Consider the following 23,848-nt stretch of genomic DNA (forward strand, 5'->3'; position numbering starts at 1 on the left):
AAAAACTGAGCAAAAAAGTGTAATAATGACAAAAGTAGCTAATAATAGCCCTGCAGTAATTCTTTAGAGGAACTTTGTATTAAACTAGAGTGGGTTACTGGAGCATACATGAAGAAAATGGTTTATAACATGGCTATGCAGATGGAAAAAAGCTCAACTCCAAGGCTTTGAGACTGTTTAGAGCACTTATTCATTCACAGAACCTTTTTTTTCTTCCTACAAGCAGGAGAAAAAAGGCGCATCATCTAGAACAATCTATTTCAGCAGTGAAAGCATGATGGAGGAAATATCATGCTGTGGTGTATCTTCTTTTTAGCAGAGACAGGGAAGTTGCTTAAAAAATAGTGTTGAGCAAGAACAGATTAGTTCAGATCAAATCAGATCCATGGGACAGAAATACCTGGTCAAAGTCTGGACTGAAATCCAGAGACTGTGTGAAGTCACCATCTGTTCTAACTGAACTTAGGCTATTTATAGAGAACACTGGGCAAAAAACTTTCGTCATACCCCTGAATACATTAAGAAAATGGATTCAACTAAATGTTAAAAATATTTCTATTAAATAACAGATTATAGAGGTAATGTCTGAAAAGCAATTGGTCACACTCGATTTTATCTGTCTTATTTAAGTGTTCTTATTTGGATTTTTTTTAAACAATGTCCTCTTTTCTTTCTCATAAAAAAGCTTGCACTGCTTAGTGGTGGTCTGAAATAAAATCCAAACAAAAAAACATCAAGATTTGTGGTTGTAATATGAAAATATGATGAAAGGAAAAAGTCCAGCCTTTTGTAAGGTGCTCTGAAATCACTCTAGTCTGCTATTTTATTGTTTCACAATAGACAGACTCCAACAAAATTACAAATATAACCCAAATACGTCTCCCCTGTTTTGAAATGAAGCTCGTTCCCATAAAACATTTGCAGGCCCTCATTAGAGGAGAGCATTATCCTCTGTTGAAACATAGCCCTGCTGCAGCATTGGTGTGTAGGTAGGAGCCAGTGCCTGGACATGCTGATACTGTTTCTGCATGTAAACCTCTGCCTGCACATATGTTTTGGATCAAATCCTCAGCCGGATTTGGTTGGTGTGATTGGCATTTGGTAAATATTTGCCTCCGTACTGAGATGGGCTGCACAGTCTGGCAAAGAAACAGGGAAAAAGATCACAGGATTACACTTTTCTCTGTTTAATATTCATCAAGGATATGACCCTGCACTGTAATCATAGCATCAGAACCCAGACGCATTTTATATATTTTTCTTCGTAAAAAAAAAGTTTTGTGATTCAGAAATCAGGTTTCATAGTTCTTTTTGTTTTTGTTTTTTTTTGTTTTTCATCCTTGCAGGCTTTGCAGAGCTGCAAACAGACATGACAGATCTGACCAAAGAGCTGAATCGCAGCCAGGGCATCCCCTTCTTGGAGTACAAACAGTTTGTCACTCGCACTTTCTTCCCCAAGGTGAGAAACCTTTTTTTAGCCTGTTATCTGAGTCCGCCTGGCAGACTGACACTGCCATTTTTCTCACCGGGGGTTTTCATATTTGTATTACTCCCTACCCGCCTCTCTCTTTTAAACATTTTCCACTGCTGGTAATATGCAGGATACAAATTCACCTTGGAACTTTTAAACACATGATAAATGTTGAGTAAACTTGGCTCAGTTTAGTATCCTGCAGGAGAGTTAATGTGTTCCCAATAGGTAGGCATTTTTCCTGATCTGAGATCTGCCACTTAGATAAACTATGGGCAAAATTCTGTTTTTTTTTTTTGTTTTGTTTTTCTACACATAGAGACAAAACTTTCAAGGATACAGAACAATGACGGGCAATGAGACAAGCAAATTTTCCTCTCTCAGCTCACCCACTCTCTGTTTTGCAACCATAGATGACATTGCACAATTTCAAGCCATACTGGTTGTAGAGTGGACACTAGATGGATAGAGTCTGCACTTAGAATTGGGTTGTTGTATCCCTGCCATCATATATCAAAAGTTTTCCCACAAAACAGCAAACACTGTCCCTTATGCCCCAGAAGAGCATTTGGCTGTCTGAGATTACACACACAAAGCAGCGTTAGACGCAGTCAGAACACAGGCCAAATGTAGCTGTCCTCAAATGACAGACTGAGCTGAAAAGGCTGCCTTTTAGCTCAGCTTCACTTTGTCTAGAAAAGCTTTCTCTGTTCCTAACTTCTGGTTTTACCACAATGTGATTCTTTCACACAATCTTTTAATAACTTCTCTTTTTTTATATTTCTGGACGCCAGTGCAAACGGCAACAACCAGAGCCCAGCTCATTATTTTCCCTCCTAGTCTCGCCTTCCTGTGTTTACAAAAAACCCCAGCATACTTTGTTTTAAAGTTGTTCTGTGTGTGTCTTTATGTGCGTTTTCAGATGTGTTCAGATTATGAGAACAGCCTGGTTCGTCACAACTACGAGAATGACTCTCTGGGACCTCGGGCACTGCCAGAGACACACCCGCTGCTTCAGGACTGGCAGGTGAAGGTCTGCTATTGTCATTCTTAGGCATGGTCCACATCAAAGAGAGATATTTTGCCAAATATAGATTTTTGCTTTTCATCTCCTCAATTTTTATGAATTGTTTCTAAAGTGGGGACCATCCATATCATCTGTACAGATTCCCCTTTGTGAGATATAAATAACTTGTTGTTTGGGCTTTTTTACATCTCAGCTCATGATTTCTTTTGAATATTGATTAAATAAATGCTCTCTGTGCTCCATTTGTAGGACTGGTTTAGGTAAAGTGTTTTAATGTGAACCCTGATAACTGTTTATGCAGAGTAAAGAGGAGAATCATATCAATTAAATAAAAAAAAAAAAAAAACAGGATCTCATTCTCTACTAGATAACATTCAGTCTTTCTGAGGATTCATGGTGATCTTATCAATGATTAGCACTCAGGACAACCTTATTGAGATTTGTGACTTTATCTTAATGCCGATATGATGGCCATTGTGCTATTTGATGGTTTTTAGACAGTGGTATATCTTTAAAATCCTCCCCTATGAGCAAATTTATCTTCAGTAAGCTAATTAAAGCCAAATATAGGAAGATGTTGGCTCATTGGCTGAAACTAGATGAGGTGCTCTAACCACACACATTCTATTTCATATGAAAAAGGACAATAGATTGACAGATTGATCTACAACCAATTGTAAGTTTTAAATAATTATCTTTTGTCATAGCTAAAAGGTTCCTTAAAAATATGATCTGTACTACAAGTCTGCATGTCATTAATCTTTTTGCTAATAAATACCAACATTTCATGCCCATGCATGTATACCCCTAAGAAACCATATTCCTGTATGTATATCAGTTTTTTCCCCCATTTTTCATTAGTCATAGGGAGATGAATAGCCATAAACATATTCAGACATAGCAGCATAATTTCAGTGTATTTTATATCTGATCCTTGATTGGGTTAGTTGCCTATAATAAGATATGATAGATTGAAGAGGGTTAATGCTGGATTCAACGTAAAATGACTTTGAGTTACCTTGTCTGGTAAATTATAATAATAACAACACAAAAAAAAAACATTTCCTTACAGGCTTTGAATACCTTACAGAAAACTACTCAGTATTCATGGGAGGCAGAATGTAATCCAGGCAGGTATAACCAGGGCTGTGGTTTGTATGAAATGATCCATGCTTGACAAGTCTATTTTAACCAAAAAAGGTTGTTTACAAAATTACCAAAACTACAATGGGAGGAATAATTTTCAATAAACCTTATTTTAATATATAAATAAATCAGTCTATCGACCTACGTATATCATAATGATAAAAAAAAATCTGTTAAAATTTTGTCCAAAGGATCAATTGTCTATAACTCAAGTGAGTAGACTTTTCAAATTTGGAAAGAGTACACAATATATTTTATTTTTTTCAGAATTTAGATGAAAGGAAAAAACCTATATGGAAAATCGACAGTGGAACAAAGCCACCATAAAATCTACAAATGTTAACTTGCTGCAGATTAATAAAACCTAAAGAATAAAACAGCTTAACCTGCAGAGGACTTTGTAATGTTAAAGTGAGAAGCATTAAAAGAGCACTAGAGGTTCAACAGTTTAAGGTGTTAAAGATTGAGATATCTCCAGTTGGTCTATTAAAGTAGCAAGAAAAGCAAAGAGTCTCTGGAGATGAAAGGTCAAACTACAGTGTGAAGTGGTGAAGAACCCCAAATCAGAATCTAACAGGAGCATGCCCGCGATAAAAAAAACATTCACAATATATTTAAATAATGATGAAGAATGCAAATAGAGCTTTTGGTGTATGAAGGTAAGTTAGGTTATAACATTTTGAACTAGTGGTGAGTTGTATAACTAAAAAAAAAAAATTAACAAACTACACAACTAACCCGATATGGGCTTATAACTTTCATATAAAATAGTGTAATAACAATCGTCCATTTATTAAAAAACATTAGAAGCCCAGGCTGCTGCCCCTGAAAGCCCTTTGTAGAATCTAACCTTTGCTTTGGGTGAACGGGTGCACTTTCACACATGGGTGTTAACATGTGCTGAGTGTGAAAGCACACGCATGTGTGTGTGTGCAGAGTCTTAACGAGGGAAGGTAAAGATTGCAGCGCTGGTTTTAGGTCGGCAGCCAGGGGAGACTGGCTGACGGTGATGAAGTGCCTTGGATCCAGATTGTCTTCGCAGGAAGTGTTTTCCAGGTCACTGCGAATACATCTCAGAGGCGGGCATTTATCTTAATGGACACCCCTGTTCTCCTTCTGTCAGGCTGCAAACCACACCATATGGCTGCGGTCCAGAGGGAAGACTTCATCACGCCGCTGCTTAGTCGCACCCATTGATAGACCACACTCATTAAGTCGACTCCGCACATTTAGCGACAATCAAACACTGTAAGGGGCTCGGGGGGGGCTACTGTAGCGAAAAACCTGGAGGATCGGAGGAAAGAGGATGCGCTAGAAAGATGAGGTGTTCGCAGAATAGGTCACATGAGAGGAGAGGTGTTGGAAATGATAAGTGAGGGCACAGCAGGTGTGTAATCCAGTTAGGGTGAAATCATGCAGGGAAGTAAATGTTTCACCCAGCCTCTGTCATCTTCTGTCACCAGGCCAACAACACGACACAACCTAATGTGGAGGAGGGCATCACCCTGTTCTCCACTCTGCTTAATAACAAGCACTTCTTGATCACTTTCGTCCACGCCTTGGAGCAGCAGAAGGACTTCGCTGTGAGAGACAGGTAAATGCAAAATGTACTGCTTCAATGCTGTGCAGGCTTTAGTTGTAATAGAATACACATATATTGACATATTGAATGATATTACATTAAAGCCTGAGATACCTACTCATCTTACGTTGCAGCAGTTATCTCTCACTAAAAAGTGACAGTAAAAAATGTTTGATTAAGCATATTTAATCTGTGGTAAAAGAAACCCCACTTTAACAATTATTTTGGGTTTTTATTATTATTATTATCTTTGTGGCAGTAGTGGCCTTTTTTTAAAAAAAAGTTAACAGTCAGGAAATGGGATCGAGAGGGGAAGAAAACATGCGGCACAGACTGGACCTGAAACGGCCATGTAGAGGACTAAGGATTCAGTATATGTGTTTGTTTTTAATACATTCACTGATAGCGCACTACTATATAGTTTATTCTAGTGGATAAGAGTCTTGAGAAACATTGAACTGGTATTACGCAACTCCCTGCTTACGTGGGGAAAAAAGTCATCAGATTTGAAAGAAATTCTCATTCCCTTTAGTCACACCTCAAGACTGGGAAATACAACAGAACATACTGTACAGTTCATGGTAGATCTGTGTTTAGTTACTCATCTGAAATTTCCCATCTTTACAGTTGTATCAGTAATTAGAAAGAGGAACCAGGTTTATCTTGCCATTATGCACAGTTAGCAGGATGATAAGTAAGGGAAATTAAATCTCCTAAAGCTCACAGCTTGAGAGCTGCGCCAGATATTGGATCATGAAGTGTTTGTAAAAAAAAAAAAAAAAAAAAAAAAANCTCACAGCTTGAGAGCTGCGCCAGATATTGGATCTGGTTGTTTTGGCAAAAAAAAAAAAAAAAAAGAAGCCAAGTTATTTATTGGGAATGTCAGGAAAAAGCCTTTTTTGTTCTACAATCATAAATGCAAACAGCTGATTAAAATTGCATCCTTTTGTCAAATCGGTCTAAAAAAAATTGATTTTTACCCAGAAAACTCTCCAGGTAAGCTTGGTTTAAAGCAAAAGACGAAAACTTGGAAGAGCAGCTCATGGCCATGGTAGGTATGGTGAAAGATCTGTGATGCTGTGGGCTTTTTTTCCTCTTCAGTACCTAGTTCAAGGAACCTCAGCTTACACTTTGAAATGGAAAAAGAAAATTTGGGGGCATTTGGTAGGAAAAAAAAATACATTTATCAAGACTGAAGTTCTGTACAAAATAAAAAAAAAACAACAGAGGTACCGCCAATTTGTCTCACCTATGGTCTTCATAGACAATATTGTTGCAACAGGATGTTATATTTCAGGACATATGTTTGAAATGCCATTAAGGGTTGTGAAATTTCGAACAGTAAATATTATTCCTACCTTTATTTTTCTGATATAAAATCTAAACTACATTGCTCTGTCTGAAGGTTAAAGCAGACCATTAAAAATGACTTAGCCTTTTGTTTGGAGTTGACCTTTGCAAAGTGGCCACTTATACAGCTCAGCCACCACTGACAGACTCAGACAAACACTAACAGAGGGAGCTGTCTGGGGATTCAAACACAATAGGTCATCTGCTAAGCTATAGTAAGCCATAAGAGAACCAGACATTTAATACATATAGATACGTCCTTTTCTATATTTAAACATACATAGGTATGTACCTTATTGTAAACTAAGCAGACTCTTCTTTACCTTAACAATAAAGATGCTCGTAGCAGGCTTTACCAACTTGCAGATTTCTTTGAGGTTTGAGGCGCTGGTAATGATTTTAACAATTATTTTTATTTCCTATAAACTGTAAGTCTCCTAAGACAAATAAAGGGCTGCAGCTTCTTTAATAGTTCGTTTTAAGTCTGGATGAAACTAACTATGTGGGCATAAGTGGGTCCCCTAATGTTTATCCAATTGAAAAAAAAAAAGAAATTATCAAAGAATAAACTGCATAATTGCCTTCATTGACCGAAAATGATTGGAGTTTTTCCTCATACATTTTAACCTGCTGGTTACAGAGCCGTAAAAAAAAAATGGCTAAATGACTGGTGCACCTTTTTTCCCACAACAGCTAGACAAGTAAAATTGTTAATAATGACCTAGTTCCAGGATTAGTGGAATTTTAACCACTTCTGGGGCATTCTTTAGTTTTTCTGACTGACATTGTTCTTTTTTATTCGCTCTGCTCTCTGCGTCGTTCCTCTGAAAAGCAGTTTGTCACATTAGCTGCCTTTCAGCAAGAAGATATCAACAGAAAAGAAGGTGATGAAAACAATGGACGTTCTTTTTTAGCTAAGGCATGATAAAAAATAAGGGCAACAAAATAAGAAAATATTTGCCTTAAGTAAGAAACTCCTGCTGAATGCCAGATGTTACTCTGTTTTTCTCAAACAAATTATTTATGACAACATGTAAAATGCTTCTACCGCGCTTAGTGTTGTGTTTTCTATTTTTGCTGCACAAACACACACACATGCTCACACAGGCAGAAACAGGTCAAGTCAATATTGAGGTAAACTAAATAATTGTTGAGGTTTTCCAATGTTAGGCAGTCACCGTGAATCAGAAAGAATTTCCGGAGGCAGACCGCATCCCTGTCCCTGCACAGCGTCAGCACTTACTGACTGATGGAGCCTCTTCCTGCTGGATTAAAGAGGCTTTGTTAGGGAAAATCCCCTGGCCGTAGCTCTGGACACTGACTCAGACACTCCCTGCTTTAGATCAGATCTTTTTTTGGCTCTGCAGTCACAGGTGCAGTGGGCTGAGCAAAATCTTGTTTTGGTTCCCGTGATTTATTATTTTTAAATCTCCTCTGACCACAAATTGATGGAGCATATTTGCACAACTGTGTTTTTATGGGTTTTTTAGGGAGGGAGGGGTCTTTTTGTGTGTCCTCTGCTAATCGTTTTCTGACCCCCACCTCTCCTTCAGATGCAGCCTGGCATCCTTGCTCACCATCGCCCTCCATGGCAAACTGGAATATTATACCAGCATCATGAAAGACCTGCTGGTGGATCTGATTGATGCTTCAGCTTCTAAGAACCCCAAACTGATGCTGCGGCGCACAGAGTCCGTCGTGGAGAAGATGCTGACCAACTGGATGTCCATCTGTATGTTCAGCTACCTGAAAGTAAGGATGAAAAGGAATGCTGAGAGGGGATTTGATTCAAAGAAAGATTCGCTGACTTGAGTCTTATTTTCTAGGAAACGGTGGGCGAGCCTTTTTTCCTGCTTCTTTGTGCAATCAAGCAGCAGATCAACAAGGGCTCCATAGACGTCCTCACAGGGAAAGCCCGCTACACCCTCAACGAGGAGTGGCTTCTCCGTGAGAACATTGAGGCCAAGCCACAGGTCCCAGAACTCCGACACTTGCTGCTCATTTTTCACCAAACAATCCATTCAGTTTAAGTGACACACTTTTTGTTTATTTTTGGTCTGCAGAACATCAACGTGTCCTTCCAGGGCTGTGGCATGGACTCGCTGTCAGTCAGGGTCATGAACACTGACACAATCTGCCAAGTTAAAGAAAAAATTATTGAAGCCTTTTACAAAAACCTGCCTTTCTCTCAGTGGCCTCGAGCGGAGGATGTGGACCTGGGTAAGAACACATTTCCTCTGATTATTTCCATCCTTTCCCCTCCTCAAGCTCTCCAAGATATAGTAATCTCCTTTGCAAAAAGGTCAATTCTTCTCATGAAGCCCAACTAACCTGAGGCTGCAATATAATAAATGACAAAATGCATTGAGGAGAGTGTACAGTCATAATCACAAAGAGTTATTGCTTTCAGAGGCTGCAGAGCCTGCAGAGCTGATTTGATTAATGGCCTGAGAATATTTCCACAGGTCAAGACATAGAGCTGAAGCATGGCTGCCATTTGTCTCGCCTGTTCTTCTCCAAATTTAACAATGAAATTGTCTCAGATTTCCACCTTCTTCATCCCATTCCTCCTTACAGAGTGGTTTGACTCAGGGAGCAACAGCAAGCTCCTGCAGGATCTGGACAACTCCTCAGTGATGGAGGATGGTCGAAAGAAACTCAACACAGTCTTCCATTACCAGGTGGGTGTGTTTGTGTGTGGTTGTGTGTGTATGTGGGCACGGCAGCTAATGTGGGTAATGTTACATTAGTGGTCTGTTAAAGGAGAAAATTCAATGGAAATTATATTTCTGGGCTTCCTTTGGTTTGTTTGCAGCACTGTTAGCTGCCGTTTTGCAAGGGCCACTTCTATATGCCGTGCTGGTCAAAAATTTACATGCACTTGTCGTTTAAACCGCTTATTTGTCAGACTGGAATTACAGAACAACACAAAACATCAGCTAGGCTAAAAAAAGCAAGAGCCTGGTGCAGAATTTACATTTATTGCAGATTGTCTTTCATTTATACAGGATCAGAAATATAAATGTGCTTCATTTATATACACACACACCTCCATGATATTTAGCTAAAGGTCTCTTAACCAAAGCCTTTTTTTTGTATCCAATTACAACGTCCTGTCTTGATTCTAGTTGGATATATGAGCTCCCTGTATGTCAGAAACGCTAGAGCTCATTTAAATCATCACAGTTTGGTTTAGACATATTTCATACGGAATAAAACCAAAGTGATCACAGATGGCAAATGTTAGCTGACTATATCCAGTTCTAAAGCAGCTTGCTGTGTTTTTGAGATCATTATCCTCCTGAAAAACCCAGCTGCTTTCAGTCATCTGATTACTTTCTACAGGAGAAGCTGACATATTTGTCAGTCCTCCTCCTTCATTGTGCCTTACTGTATTTACCACAGAGGAAGTGTGTATGAAAGCAGACCCTTAGAATGATGCTGCTACCGCCATGCATGAGTGAAAGCCTCGTCTTGGCATTTTTTTCTATCACGGTGTTTAAATGTCTTAATCTTTATTTTGTCTGATTATAGACTTTTCTCCAGAATGTGTTTGGCTTGTCTTTGCATATTTCCGTTGAGCTTGAAGGTTTTGGTTTAGGAGCGGCAAGTTTTAGTCTACGTTGTTTTAAAATTCACTTTACAGCAGATTGTGACATCAGTTTTTAGATTTTGACAGATAATAACACTGGTTGGTTGTTCCTGGGTCATTCTGGGACATTGTAACCAATTTGTTTTTGTCTGGGGGTTAAAGTTGTATTCACCCTCACCTCAGCTCTTATATCTATCTAAAATCAGTCAGAATTAAATGTGTTTATTTTTTAACAAGACCAATTTTTTTTTGCTTTTTTTTTTTTTTTTTTTTTTTTTTGCAAAAAAACAAAACTTCGATGTGGTTAAGGCAGAACTTTTCATGGGATAGTTTAATATTTCATATGCATTTAGGTAGAGCAGGTTGAAAACAAATTTCCATAGAAATGCAATATTGTGCCACAGGACTATTTCTTTTGTTTTTATTTTATGTCACCTGACCAACACAATATAATATCAAATGCATCTGTAAACTTCTGACCAGAAACCCAGCTGACCATTTCTTTGTGACTTTCAATTTTAACATTACGAACTTGTTTATTAACTTGACATCATACCAGAGGTCAAGGTTAGACATGGGAGTGTATGTGAGTGTATTATTCCATGTGTATGTGAGTCACAACAGAGGAAGAAATGCTTATAGATCTTGTAAGGTTCATGCTTAAAGGTCAGTAAAACAAGCAGCCTGATGTAAACAGGGTTAGGCATTTCCCACTTCCATGAACATAACTGCCAAATGCGCTATGGGGGAAAAATATCTTAAACTCATGCTTCTGTTGAGCTTCTGACTTTACTGTAATTGGCTGTCATACCTTGACGATTTCGCCAGCGTATGCCTGACGTACGTCAAATCTGGCAAAAACTCTGGCTTGCATTGGATAAGTTACGGGTAAGCTGAAGCATGCTAAAGCACATGTTGACATAAGGCAAGTACGTCGGGAAATTGCCATATATCAGCGTATGCTCATACATGAGGCATAAGTTACAGGTAAGTTATCTGATCGTGACATAGGTTAAGTGTAAGTTACTCATAAGTCGTGGTGTCTAGCTTATCTAAAACCTATGAGCAGTAGACGAGTTGTTAAAAAGAAGGGGATGGTGGATTATTTTTTTTATTTATTTATTTTTTTGGAAGTATACATAGCCTAATTAATATAGAATATTAACCTAAAGCAACATGCATGGTATGGTTGTTACTGTACATGTTAGGTATGGCAGTCATTGAGCCTGACCAAGGAACCTTACTGTAGAACTGCAGTCAGTCCCTGGACTGGCATGGCTATCACTGCCCCTACATAGTTAGGGACAAATCTGCCACTGGGATCAGCTTCATAGTCATGGTAGGCCACTTCTTGGATTTTATTGACACTTGCTGCTCATTTTTCACCAAACTGTTGATGAGAGGAGACGAGAAGAGAAGCTATTGAAGGAACCTTTAAAATTTGACCAAAAAAAAGTGTTTAAAAAAAATAAATGAAAAAAATATATAATTAAATTGAAATGTGTCTTAGAGTTCACAAAGTTATTTTTCTCCGCACATCCCATACTGCTGAGTTCTGTATTGTGGCATTTAAAAACAAGTTTGTAAAGAAGAGCCAGTACCATTGCAGCCATGCAAAATTCTGCAGGCAACTGTTAGGACAGCTCAGCGACAGCACTGGGGGGATATTTCATAGTTGGGATATTAAAGAAATATTGTCCAAATTAACTGAAATATGTTAATTATAATTCCGGATGTATGACTCTTTAAATGACAAATTAGATTACGCCATTTGAGATATCTCGAAATGCAGTTTGACTGTAATTAAAGATATCTTGAATTATTATTTTTCCCTACACATAATATAAAAATATAAAACATCATTAAGGGCAATCAAAATTTAGTAAATAATGTTTTTGTCTATTTTATTAAACTTTCTGTATCTCTATAATGGGTCTGTATTATGAGTTGTCTTCTCAATTCAGAGGGCCCCATGCCTGTCTTTGCCTAGGGCCCCAAATTCCCTAAATCCGCCCCTGCTTTGATTCTCTCCAGGTTTCCTCTTTTGTGCCGAGAATTACCTCCCCTGTCAAGGGAGCGCGCATCGCCCTAAACTCATGTCCATTGATGAGAAAACAGTTTTAAAAATAAATGAAAACGGACATTTTAAACATATTCTTACTTTTTTCATATCTCCTATACTTGGATGCCTTAAAATTGATCGTTTTGGTGGATAGATAAATTAGAATTAATAGGATTTTACTTGTATGGAGACACATTTCATGCGATGTGCTTCAGTCAGTCTGCGTGAATAAATTCTCTGCTCAGTGAATGGTGATTCCTGATTTTGCTTTCAGCACCATTCTAGATCATTTCTGACACTTTATTTGTTAAACTTAGAACCTGAAACCTGCAGAAGATTCCCTCCTCCCTTTATTTTCACATTTATTATCCCAGACTTATGAAATTCATACCACAATCACAAAGAACAGGTTTGATTATGTGGGGAAACTTGCATAATTGTAAACATATTATTTCTCAAACTGAGCAGGGGAGGGAGATCTTGGCAACTTAGAACCTGGAACCTGCGGAAGATTCCCTCCCCTCCTTATTTTCACATTCCCTCAAATTGGCCGTGATGCTGTTCAGAACAGCGCAGGCTGTGCACTACTCGTAGCCTTCCAAATGTTAAAAGGGCAATATTATTGCCATTACCATTAATATATAATAGAAATGCACACATTCAGTGATGAAATGTCACAGGGGATGGTATGGGGGGATGGTCATTTAAGAAGGGGGATGATTTTTACGTTTTTTTTTAAGAAATCCCCCCTCAGCTCGAGTACTGCGTATGAGTAACCTGTGCATAACTATATGTAACTTATCAAGAACTTACCTCCAAACGCATATCAACGTATTTGACATGTTCCAGATGAGCGCTGAACATGTTTCTAACTTACAGCTACTGTTTAATGGTGTCTTGGCAACATTTTGGTATAAAAGTGGGTTCACAGGAGTAAACAGCCAGTACTCCTCTAGACTTCATCCCCATCATAGGATGTGTCATGGTGAGCATGATGGATCCTCCCTGCGTTCACCCCTACGACCAATAAACTCTCTTGCAGACATAACGCTGAATCTGCCGCGTCTGCAAACCTTCTTTCTTTCTTTTTCTTTTCATTATTTCATCTTTTTTTTTTAGCAGGCAGTAAACAGCAGCTAGGTTGATACTGGGCAATCAAAGACATCTTTTTATGCAGACTGGACGCCTCCAGGCACATTGCTGCCCCCCTCAGGAAGCTGGCTTTTGCATCATTTCATCGGCATTACGCTGCTGTGCGTTATGCATAAGTTAGGCGGTCGTTGGCATAAGTTCTAGACTTGTTATTAATACTTTATGTATACGCTCAAAACTGATAAGATACATAGAAAGTTCAGCGTATGCCAGCGTTTTAGGAGATTCTGGGACGTCAGCATACGCTGGCTAAATCCTCAAGGTGTGACAGCGGGCGGCTTCAGAGAGTGGAAATTGTTGGGACATGTTAAATCTGGGGTAATATTTTAGTTTGGCAGAAACAGTGAAAGCAGACTCAGCAGACACCGTATGTAAATAATTACATTGAAGGTCAACCTTTGAACTAAAACAGCCATAAGCAAAACTTAACTGAGGTGATTCATTCAGTTTTGACCCTTAGTTTCTGTTAATTACTTTTGATCAGCATGTCTTTTAAGTCGTTGAAAAACAATATTCTCTCATTCATTTGAATTTTAGAGATCAATAAAGCTATAAATAAAAGTTTACAGTGAAAGAAAATGTGTACATGCTTTTAATTTATTAAAATACTGATGTTGTCTTCTATTAACACCTAAAGTTGAAACCCAAATATTAAAGTGAAACCCTGTTTCATGGTTTTCATGAAACTAAAACAATTTGTTTTGATGGACAGATTAACATAATATGGCTTTTCAAGTTAGGAACAATCTTTTTCTGCAACTACCAACATTTCCTCTAAAAGATGCTTGTCATAACTTAATGTGTGACTGTTTAATATAAAACAAACCATCAAATTTATATTGTAAATAATCAACATCAATATCCTGTCAATGTCTCCTTTGTTTAACATTTTTGCTCCTCTACCTTAATATATTAATTATATTTTTATATCTTTTATTTGAGTGAATGAAAAACTAGAAAAATACACCAACCAGTATCTTGTTGGCCATGTTTAAACACCAGTTTCTCTAAAGCTTTAACCCCCAAATTAACATTTTGAAAATATGCTTAAAATATGAGATCTCTGAAGGTTTGCCAACATTTCCACATCTGGCCTGTTTTTTGACATTGAAAACTAAAAGTGGCAAAATAAAGCAAGTTCTTTTTAATAGATGGAGTAATGGAAATAGTTATTGGATTAACCTTGTTTTAAAAAAACAGTGGAATGTGCATCAAGTACTAACTATGCGTATAATTTCACTAAAACAGACAAAAGTAAATCTGGAATGTGTAAAACTTTGTTTTGTTTTTTTATACAATGCTGCTGATTTCGTTATCATCATGAAGATCATAGAAGTTGTCTAGAATTAAGCTCTTGAATTAAATTCTTGTGCTTGCGTTTTTATCATTATATCTGCCCATCAATAAAGGTACAAGGAATACTGGAATGGAATAAAACATGATGTTATCATTTCGTTTTCTAATCAGGCAGTGACAACAGAAAGCTTTTAAAGATACTTCTCTGTCATCATGAAAGCCACCGTGTCTGTCTGTGTGTTTATGTCTGCGATGATTTGTGCATAATTAAACAAACCCACCGGTTCTCCTCGACCTTTGAACTGTTACCTGCACTTTTGGTAAGTGTTGTTTTGAGTTTTGCTGGGTGGTTGGAACGGAGCTGTGAGAGCAACGAGCCGGAGCTTGTACTAACAGTTTGGGTTCACTGGCAAAGCTGCTCAATCCATTTCACTGCAGGTTGACTTTAATGAGCCAAACCAGGCCTCTGTGAAACCGGCCACCGCTCCGGGTGCACGCAAGACCAACACGCATACACAAACATACAAACACTTGCAGCGCCGAGCGACATGTTGCCCTCCAGGGCGTTCTTAATGACACTGTTTTGGTGCACCCAAGCTAACCCCTGACCTCACGCCCTTTGGCCTCTCTCGCCTTTCCTTGCCCCCACCCCCTCATCCTTCTTCTCCTCCTTATTCCCCGCTTTACTAGATCCCTGAGGGTGCTTCGCTGGCCATGAGCATGAAAGACAAGAAAGAATGCACCCTGGAGAGAGGTAGGTAACCTTCAAACACACCCACTCTCTGTCACTTTGTCATGCACACTCACCCGAATGTGGAAAGGTGCACTCACATACTCAATCACTTGGAAACAGCACATGCTTAGGTGATCACCAAAACATGATCCGCTCATGTAAACATACGTGAAACCAAGCACCCCCCCTCCCCTCATCCATGAAAAGACTGATATATAAATACCCTCCCGCCTAATAAATCACAACAGGAAGTCTAACAACAGTAACTCATTGAAAGCGTTATTTTTTCCCCCCTCCATGTTCTGGATGTAATCCATTAGCAGCTGTCAGCTTGTCGGGGAAAAATGTGACACAATTTGGCCCGTTGTCCAGCATCCGCCGAGCTTCGCCTGTTGACAGATGAGTTTACATCGAGCCGTTAATGGGCTCCTGTGCTCGCTGTCCGGGGCCCACCTTACATAATCAGCTCCAGACCAGAGCTGGGTTCTCTTCAGGTTCTGTCCATCAAAGATGTTTCTCTCCATTCACGCGGTGCCAAAAATAGGCTCAAGCATACCAGACCTGGCTCCTGCCTCAAAGCGTCAAGGGGGTGCTATGAGCTTGTAGTGCTCCCTGGCTAATCTGAAACACTGTCCTGGCTGTCTGTGATCAGTGCTGAGGGTCTGGACTGTGGCCTGCTGGATGAGAGCATTTCTGGCAGAGTGGGCTGTAATGAGAAAACACACACCATGAAGGTGGCTGTTTGTGAGTGAGTGAGGATGTCTCAGCCTCTCTTTGTTTTAGCGTCTGTGCCATGCACAATAGATTGACTATATTTGTCTTTGAGCTTGTGTTTAAACACGAGTCTACAATCATCCCTGCTCTCATATCTGTTCATGCGTGTGCATGAATATGTTTTGTGTTGAGATCTATAAATAAACCAGCTAGATTTAATTCTTTTGTTCCCATCGTTGGCCGAGCTTTACCATCTCATTACAGCGGCTCCACAACCAGTCTCAGACTCCGTGCATCCCTCTCCCGTAATCTCTCCTTTCTCTCTCTCCCTTTGCTCGTAATCTTTCTCTTTCATTCTCTCAGACAGCTTCCCTCCCCTTCGGGCTCACAGTCCATCCTAATCACTTTCTTCTTTTTGCGTTCTTTTACTCTCCTGTCAGTCTTTTTTGTCTTACTTGTATCCCTCATTCTTCTATGTGCCTCAATTGTTTTTAGCTTGTTAAAGTCTACACCATCCTAATTGCATTTTTTAAATATAATATGTTTTTTTGTCTTTATTTAGTTAAGGATCTGGACACGGAGAAATATGTGCACTTGGTGAGTATTTCTGTATAAGTAATTAGGCTAAATTTGAAGAGTTTTTCCTGTGGGCAGCCCAGTGGCATGCCTGATGATGGAGAGAGAGTAGAGGGGGGGTTTGGGAAAGGAGGTGAGAGGGAAAGCTGCTGAGAGGACATGACAGCGCTAATGCTGCTTAAGCTCTTTCATAAACGTCAGCTAAGATATGGGCCCTTTGACTTTAATATAATGAGTTTCTTGGAATACAATTTGCCGGGTGAACGGTTAGTTTTACAGGAAAGTTCTGGAGTGGAGGAGCTGGAGCATAAAGGGATAGTTTAGGGTTGTTTAAGTTAGGTTCTGTTAAAAGGTTATTCATACATTTTATCCATGCAGTGATAACTCTGTTGATGTTGTTATTTGGTAAAAATCCAGATTAGTGGAGGCTGGAGCTAACAGCTAGTTTGAAAAGCATTGAGACTAAACAGTTAACCAAAAATATCAAAGCATCTTCTGATTAGGATGGGGTTTTTTTTTTTCTTTAAACGATCATCATTGTTTTATTGAATAGTTATTTATACAGATGTAAAAATTAAACAGTAAACCCTGAAAATTACAATTTTTGTGAATTTTTGCAAAAAACCCAGCCCTCACTACTTAAAAAAAAACCTGTACAACCCTGTACCCGCTTCCGAGATGGAAAGCCTATTAAACGCCTGTGAGAGAATGCACGAGCCCATTTCTACTTGTGCACGCTCTGCTTAACAGTTGCAGTTTGCGTTGCTCATATAAGCGTACTTTCCAACAGGAGATATGCAATATCTCCACTATGTCAGACTCGCCACCGGTAAGTGAAAATGTGGACGAGCACATAGGATGGCCTTACATAAACATATCACCAGAATGATTGACAATTAGGAGGACCACTTATTTTGAACATCCTCCACTATACGTTTAATCTTCCAGTTTGGATCGCCGACTGGGGACAGAAGAATTCTGTAAGAACTTTTCAGTTCAAAAAACACCTAAATGATTTCAAAATGGTCCAGAGATATGCCTTATGAAATGTTGATATATTTAGTTTAAAAGGAACATTTCCTTAAAAATCTCTTTAATGGTTTTACAAATATAAAAATATAAAAATAGACTTAGTTTAGATAAGTTTGAGAAGCAAAACAAGGAGCGAAAGGAGCTGCGTTCCAATGTTGGACCTTTCAGTTATTAGCACAGCGTCCTTAGCAGAGGAGATACACACACAGCTTCCAGGGTAGAAAAGAAATACAAGTACCAGACTTTTCATATGTACCAGAGATTGTTTGTTGTTCTTATAAAAACAATGATATCTCTTTTATTGTTTAGTGGCTGCCACTCCAGAACAAAGTGGTTCTGGTTAGAGGTTAAAATCCTTGTTACTGTCAGACTACAGAATTTATGTAAACATGTTGACATATTTACTGCTACTCTCAATTATTAGACACAAAATAAACAGTAATAAAGAGGGGTATTTTTTGCCTTACATTGACAGCTCTATGTCTCACATGAAGAGATAAGTAAATCCATGCTAAATTAACTGTCTTTAGGTTTATTGTCATTAATCTTGAGCCTAAGATTAAATCACTTTTAAACCAGGAAGCCTACTTGCTCTAAAACTGTTCAAAATGTAAATATAAAGTATAAAGCTGCGTTTGTTATAACCTTTATATTGAGTCATGTCTATGAGATATATGTGTAGTCTTAGTGATGAAATACGGTTTGACGCTCAGTATGATGTAATGCATTTGTAAGGGTAAAACCACTCTGTCTAATTGTGATTGAGACATAAATGAAATATCTAAATCTGCTTGATTATTTTTTTTTAAATATACTCATGTCTAAATGAGGTATAAAAAAGATGAGGTTTCTTTTAATTGTTTCATAAAGGAAATGTTTTCAGAATTATGTTGCTCTAAGTTAACCCATTTATACTTCAAAAACCAAAGTGTTCAGCTATAAAAGCCACCAAAACTTGAATTAAAATACTGTGTGTACCATGCTATGTAATTTAAAAGAAAAGATTAAAGCAGCATACATGATTTAAAATGTCCTAAAATTAGTTTGTGAAATGGTTGTGTTTCTGATCATTACATAAAAAAGGCTCTCCAGTGGCATAGGAGAATAAACTATGATATCAAGGTTTGTGGGGTTTGGTTTGACAGCAGAAGCTGATAAAACAAGATATTGCTTGATTTTAGATATCTAGTTCTAAAGTGCTTAATGTCTTAGTCTAGTCAGTTTAATTCCAAACTGGAGTTACACTGAATAAAGACCCAGTTATTAACTAAAATGTTAACCATATATACGGTAATTATTTAACAAACCCTTACTCAATGAAATGCTTAAGTATTTATTTGAAAAAAAAAATCATATAATCTAGTTTACTAAAAACAAAAAAAAAAAACAGCAAGGAAGAAAAAGTCCCTGAGAATTTCCTAACCTCTTTGGACTTCCCTAATTCTGTTTATCATCCAATGCTCCAAAAATACCCTGCATGTGTATCTGGATCATGTGTCTCTAGCAAGAATGAGAAAAAAAAAATTCCAGTTCACAACTCATGCAGATTAAACACAGAGGCATGTTCACTTAGGTCCTTACTGCTGTAACCTTTGACCTCTGGTTTCCAGGTTTTACCTCATGATGAGCTAATAGAGACCAAGAAGTCACACAGACACAGCCATCGCAAGAAAGTGCTGCCGGAAATCTACCTGACCCGCCTTCTATCTACAAAGGTAACCAGAAGCAAACTGTTGCCAACTTTGAAGTGAGGTCGAACATGAAGTCAAAACTAAGTTTAGTCAATAATAATTTTACTCCTTAAACCTTTTTTTCACACTTTTAAAACCCTAACCGAATTTGGTGGAATTTAAATTCACATTTTTATTCCACCCATCTTTTTTCTCTACCCTATAGAGCCAACTTCTTCTAAAATCACTGCTTCTAGTCTCTTTACCTAAGGCTTTAGTAGCTGTGCACACCTAAAGATGGACATTATACCTAATCTCTCTCTTGTTGGATGTGTCTGAACATCAATTTTGATCAATTTTTGCCAAAGGTCCAGTCCGTTTCTTTATATAGATATTCTTTGATCTAACTCATCATAGCTCTGGCTTCATGTTTAGGGCTGTTATTCAGCTGGAAGATAAACAACAAGAACCAAGAGACCATGTGGCATATAGCTGAAAAAGATGTGTAATTTCAGTCTTATTTGATGCTCTCGTTTATGGGCTTTTTAGTTCAGATGACAGACACGTCTTGTCTCTTTCCTTTGCTTGCTGCGAAGTTCAAAGCTTAAGATATTGTTTTGCAATCTAACCCTTCTTTAATCTTCCACCAAACTTTCTTCCTGTCTAGTTAGTTCCTTACTTCTCGAAAAAACCCTCCAAGGCTTTCCTGCAGAATTAAACTATACAGATGTAATCTTGGTAATCATAAGGTGATTTCTAGAGGAAACAGGTTCATTTTGTTTGTGTATCAGACTGAAAGTGGCTGAATACAAATGCATGCCACACTTTCCCATGTGTTTGTTTATTAAATAAAACTGAAGCCTCCATTATTTTCCTTCTTCCATATAGTTGTGTTCTTCTTTGTTTGTCTAACATAAGAATCCGGTAAATTACACTAAAGTTTGTACTTGTGGCAAACTGTCTAAAGGTTCAAAGGGTATGAATACTTGATGTGAATGCCCTTGGCCTCCACAGGGAACTCTTCAGAAGTTCCTCGATGACCTCTTCCTGGCGATCCTCAGCATCCCTCCAGACCGTCCACCTCTGGCCATCAAATACTTTTTCGACTTCCTTGAGGAGCAAGCTGACAAACGCGGCATCACAGACCCAGACACCCTGCACATCTGGAAAACAAATAGGTAGTCTACTAAGCACTTTGATTTAAGACCCCATTGGTCTGCTTTTGTCCATGGGTGAAAGTCTTTAAAAAAAAAATGATTCCCTCCTTATGTCTGTGCAGCTTACCTCTGCGTTTCTGGGTGAACATCCTGAAGAACCCTCAGTTTGTTTTTGATATTGATAAGACGGATCACATGGACGCCTGTCTGTCTGTCATCGCCCAGGCTTTCATTGATGCCTGCTCCATTTCTGATCTGCAGCTAGGAAAGGTGAGGCTCTCATTCACAGAGCTAGTATTAGCAGCAGCTGTGGAAAAAGAAACATGCTCAGACATGCATCTTCTCAACTTGCAAATTATTAGCTTTGGGCATGTTGGAAGATAAAGTGATTTCCTCCTGTTTATTCAACCTGAGACACCGTAGTTTAGAGTCTTACTGTAAGCCTGTTTTTATTTTTTTATTTGGGGGGGAGCAGGGGGGAGTGTGTATAAGGTCAAATCCATTAAGGAGAAAGTTCACAGGATATAAACTAGATTAGAAAGCAGTTTTAAATGATAGCGTGTAATGCTGCGGAATGAATTGTAGTTGCAATATAATCACAATTTAGAAAATACAATTTTCAAATCGCAAATGCTCTCAATTTGTAGTCACAATACGTTTAACAGGAGCAAGACACACTTTTTTTTCCCGCAGCTCTTTAGGTGGTGGTAATACGATTAAAGTGGTTATGCTGTCGCACAGAAGGGAAGAGAGGATTCCAGCTAGGACCTAGATCTATGCATTATAGTAGAAGTCAGAACCTTTTCATGCTAATGTTGCAGTAAAGTCCTGCAAAACCTGACTGTGGAGAGGCAGGCTTTCAAGGCAATGAAAATAACTGAAACTTTGTGGTAAAACGTCGACATGCTTGTGCTTAGTGCAGAAGAAAATCGCAATAAAATCACAATATGTGTTGAAATTCATCACAATTCTGATTTTTGGCAAACTCTTAGTAGTGTGTTGTAATAACCAGTAAAAAGGGAGTCATTTTAACCAGTGGCTCAGAAGTAGCATTATCTCTTCTTCCCTGAAATCAGGTGAAGGAATATATCTGATAGGAAACAGATTAATAAGCCTTAAGTTAAGATGTGCCATTTCATACTACTTTCTGTTTATTATGTACTATACTTTCAGGGTTTCTGCGGGTCATTAAAAATCATTAAAAGTCATTAAATAATTATTTTTTTTAATTAAGGCCTTAATTGGCATTAAAATTCATTAAATGTGATTATCATAGCATTTAAAATGCTTTATTTTTTTAAATTAAACGATTTAACTGGTTCCAAGTGTTTGCGTGGAACTGCTACAGAAGCTAGAGGCATAGAAAAAGCTAGGGAATGGGAAAATGCTAATTTTAACATAAGTGGCTGGAAAACGAGAAATTCGGGACATGGCTGCAGCCTGTCGATGGTAAAGATTACGAAGGATTTGGCCGTGTTTATATAAATATATATATGAGAGTAATGGGTACTTATTGATGGCATTAAAATTATTTCTAAGATCATTAAAAGAGCATTAAAAAGCATTAAATTAGAGTTCCTCCTTCCTGTAAAAACCCTGACATTATTATTGGGAACAATTGTTTTTGCTTTAGTTCTCACATAGAACAGCAAATGCGCTGTCTCTGTCACCTTATAAAGAACTGAGTCATTTCACCTTCTTCACACCTAAACCTTAAATTATTTGTTCTCTAGCCATCAATCATTGTATCTACTGGACCCATTTAGCTTCCCAATAGCCAGTGCCACACACATAGTCACACCTCTTCAGCCCCCCCATCGTGAGCCCTCCTCCTAAGTCCTCAGATTGTCAGCTCCATCTACCTCTCCTCCTGTTATTCCAGCCCACTCAGTTGATCCAAGGTCATAAACACCAAGGATCTCTTTTGGTGCTGCGCGTGAGTTTGTGTGTGAGGGCACAAACATTTATCCATCTATCTCTCTTTCTATCTGCCTGTCTGCAATGTGCACGTTTGCATGTCAATGTCCTCGCTGCTAACAAATCTGTCTCATCCTTCAGACACCATGACCCTCAGCACGCTCTGCTTCCTGTCTCCTTCTGACTGGCTTCCTCCCTGGAGGGAGCCAAGACTCCTCACATAATGCTCTTTTCTCTGAGAAACAGGCTGATTTATGTGCCTTATCTCAGCAGCAAAACGCAGACGCTTTGCTCAAGTGTGCAAACAGGATAAACCGTGTCCACGGGTGCAAAAGACAAACATAAAACCTTCAAAGATGAGACATGCGTCTGCAGCTTCCTCATTATAGGATCACATCTGGCTTTGTGTATGGGAAAACCACCATGTTCAAGGATATGGTCACATGTCCTGCAGGTGAAGGAGAAAAGCAATGTCACGTCTCGTTTTGAGAGCTTCTGCCCAGGCGACGGCTACAGGACCAGACAGTAAAGGGTAGAGGATCTGGATAAGCTGGAAACCTAGCAGCAGGAAACTCAGAGTCAGAAGCAGAGTCTTTCTTTCAGTGTATTTGGCGAGATATAAAGCGTATAGGGCTACACAGTCACAGGAGGCTTGGTGGACAGATGGACGAACAGCAGGAAGTGACCTTGTGGACGGGAAGAAAGAGGGTTCCTATTAGAAGGAGCAAATTTGGCTGCAGCCGCTCAGCTCCTCAGCACATTAAACTCAAACAATAAGTGACACAAATCAGTCATGACATGTGGAAATGCTAAGGTGCACTGTAAGCACCTTCAGTCCTGCTGAAAGCAGTAGCTACAAGCCTTTGTGTTCCCTGTCCTACTTTCTCTGTCCCTTTCTTTTCCCCACATTGCACTATGCTCACAGCAGTAGTCGCCACTAAAACCCAAACATGCCTTCAGCCTTTTAGGGCTTCTACTTCTCTTCCTGCTCGAATAAGCACCAGTGTGGGGAGATCTGTTCAGACTGGTGTGCTCTCCGGCTCTGACTGTGATTCCTGTTGTTGTGTAGAAAGGAAAATGTCTCAAGCCTCCATTGTCTTGATTTTTACTGGTTTTGACAGGACCATCAAAAATAAAACAAAGTTTAGATTAACATCTACCTCTAAGGCTACAGAAATTAAGAATGGTTTACCACATACATAGTTTGAAGCTTGAGATTTGCAAAATAGAGTCAGCTTATTCACAAAGGAAAAAAGAAAATAAAAAAATAATATCATCAAAAATAGCACACAGAATATAGAGATACAAATAGAGCTAAGATGGATGCCCCCACCCAAGGTCTTTGCATTTCTGATTTGTGGTTTTTTTTTT

The 23,848-nt window shown here is 38.7% G+C and overlaps 1 protein-coding gene across 4 annotated transcripts in view; it reads left to right on the forward strand.

Annotated features, from left to right (window-relative positions):
- plxnd1 (plexin D1) overlaps window positions 1-23,848 on the forward strand; it is a 105,897-nt gene that overhangs the window by 76,646 nt on the left and 5,403 nt on the right. For 2 of the 4 annotated variants that reach the window (XM_015394741.1, XM_015394740.1), the window contains exons 22-33: window positions 1,347-1,459; window positions 2,394-2,504; window positions 5,108-5,238; window positions 8,130-8,328; window positions 8,403-8,549; window positions 8,640-8,796; window positions 9,154-9,257; window positions 15,369-15,432; window positions 16,688-16,722; window positions 19,344-19,448; window positions 20,418-20,581; window positions 20,683-20,830. In XM_015394741.1, the coding sequence (XP_015250227.1) occupies window positions 1,347-1,459; window positions 2,394-2,504; window positions 5,108-5,238; window positions 8,130-8,328; window positions 8,403-8,549; window positions 8,640-8,796; window positions 9,154-9,257; window positions 15,369-15,432; window positions 16,688-16,722; window positions 19,344-19,448; window positions 20,418-20,581; window positions 20,683-20,830 (1,478 nt within the window). The remainder of the gene's footprint in view (window positions 1-1,346; window positions 1,460-2,393; window positions 2,505-5,107; window positions 5,239-8,129; window positions 8,329-8,402; window positions 8,550-8,639; window positions 8,797-9,153; window positions 9,258-15,368; window positions 15,433-16,687; window positions 16,723-19,343; window positions 19,449-20,417; window positions 20,582-20,682; window positions 20,831-23,848) is intronic. The other 2 variants (XM_015394743.1, XM_015394742.1) reach the window with 1 other exon arrangement.

The sequence above is a fragment of the Cyprinodon variegatus genome, unplaced genomic scaffold (assembly GCF_000732505.1).
Source record: "Cyprinodon variegatus isolate N-32 unplaced genomic scaffold, C_variegatus-1.0 Scaffold706, whole genome shotgun sequence".
Classification (NCBI taxonomy): domain Eukaryota; kingdom Metazoa; phylum Chordata; class Actinopteri; order Cyprinodontiformes; family Cyprinodontidae; genus Cyprinodon; species Cyprinodon variegatus.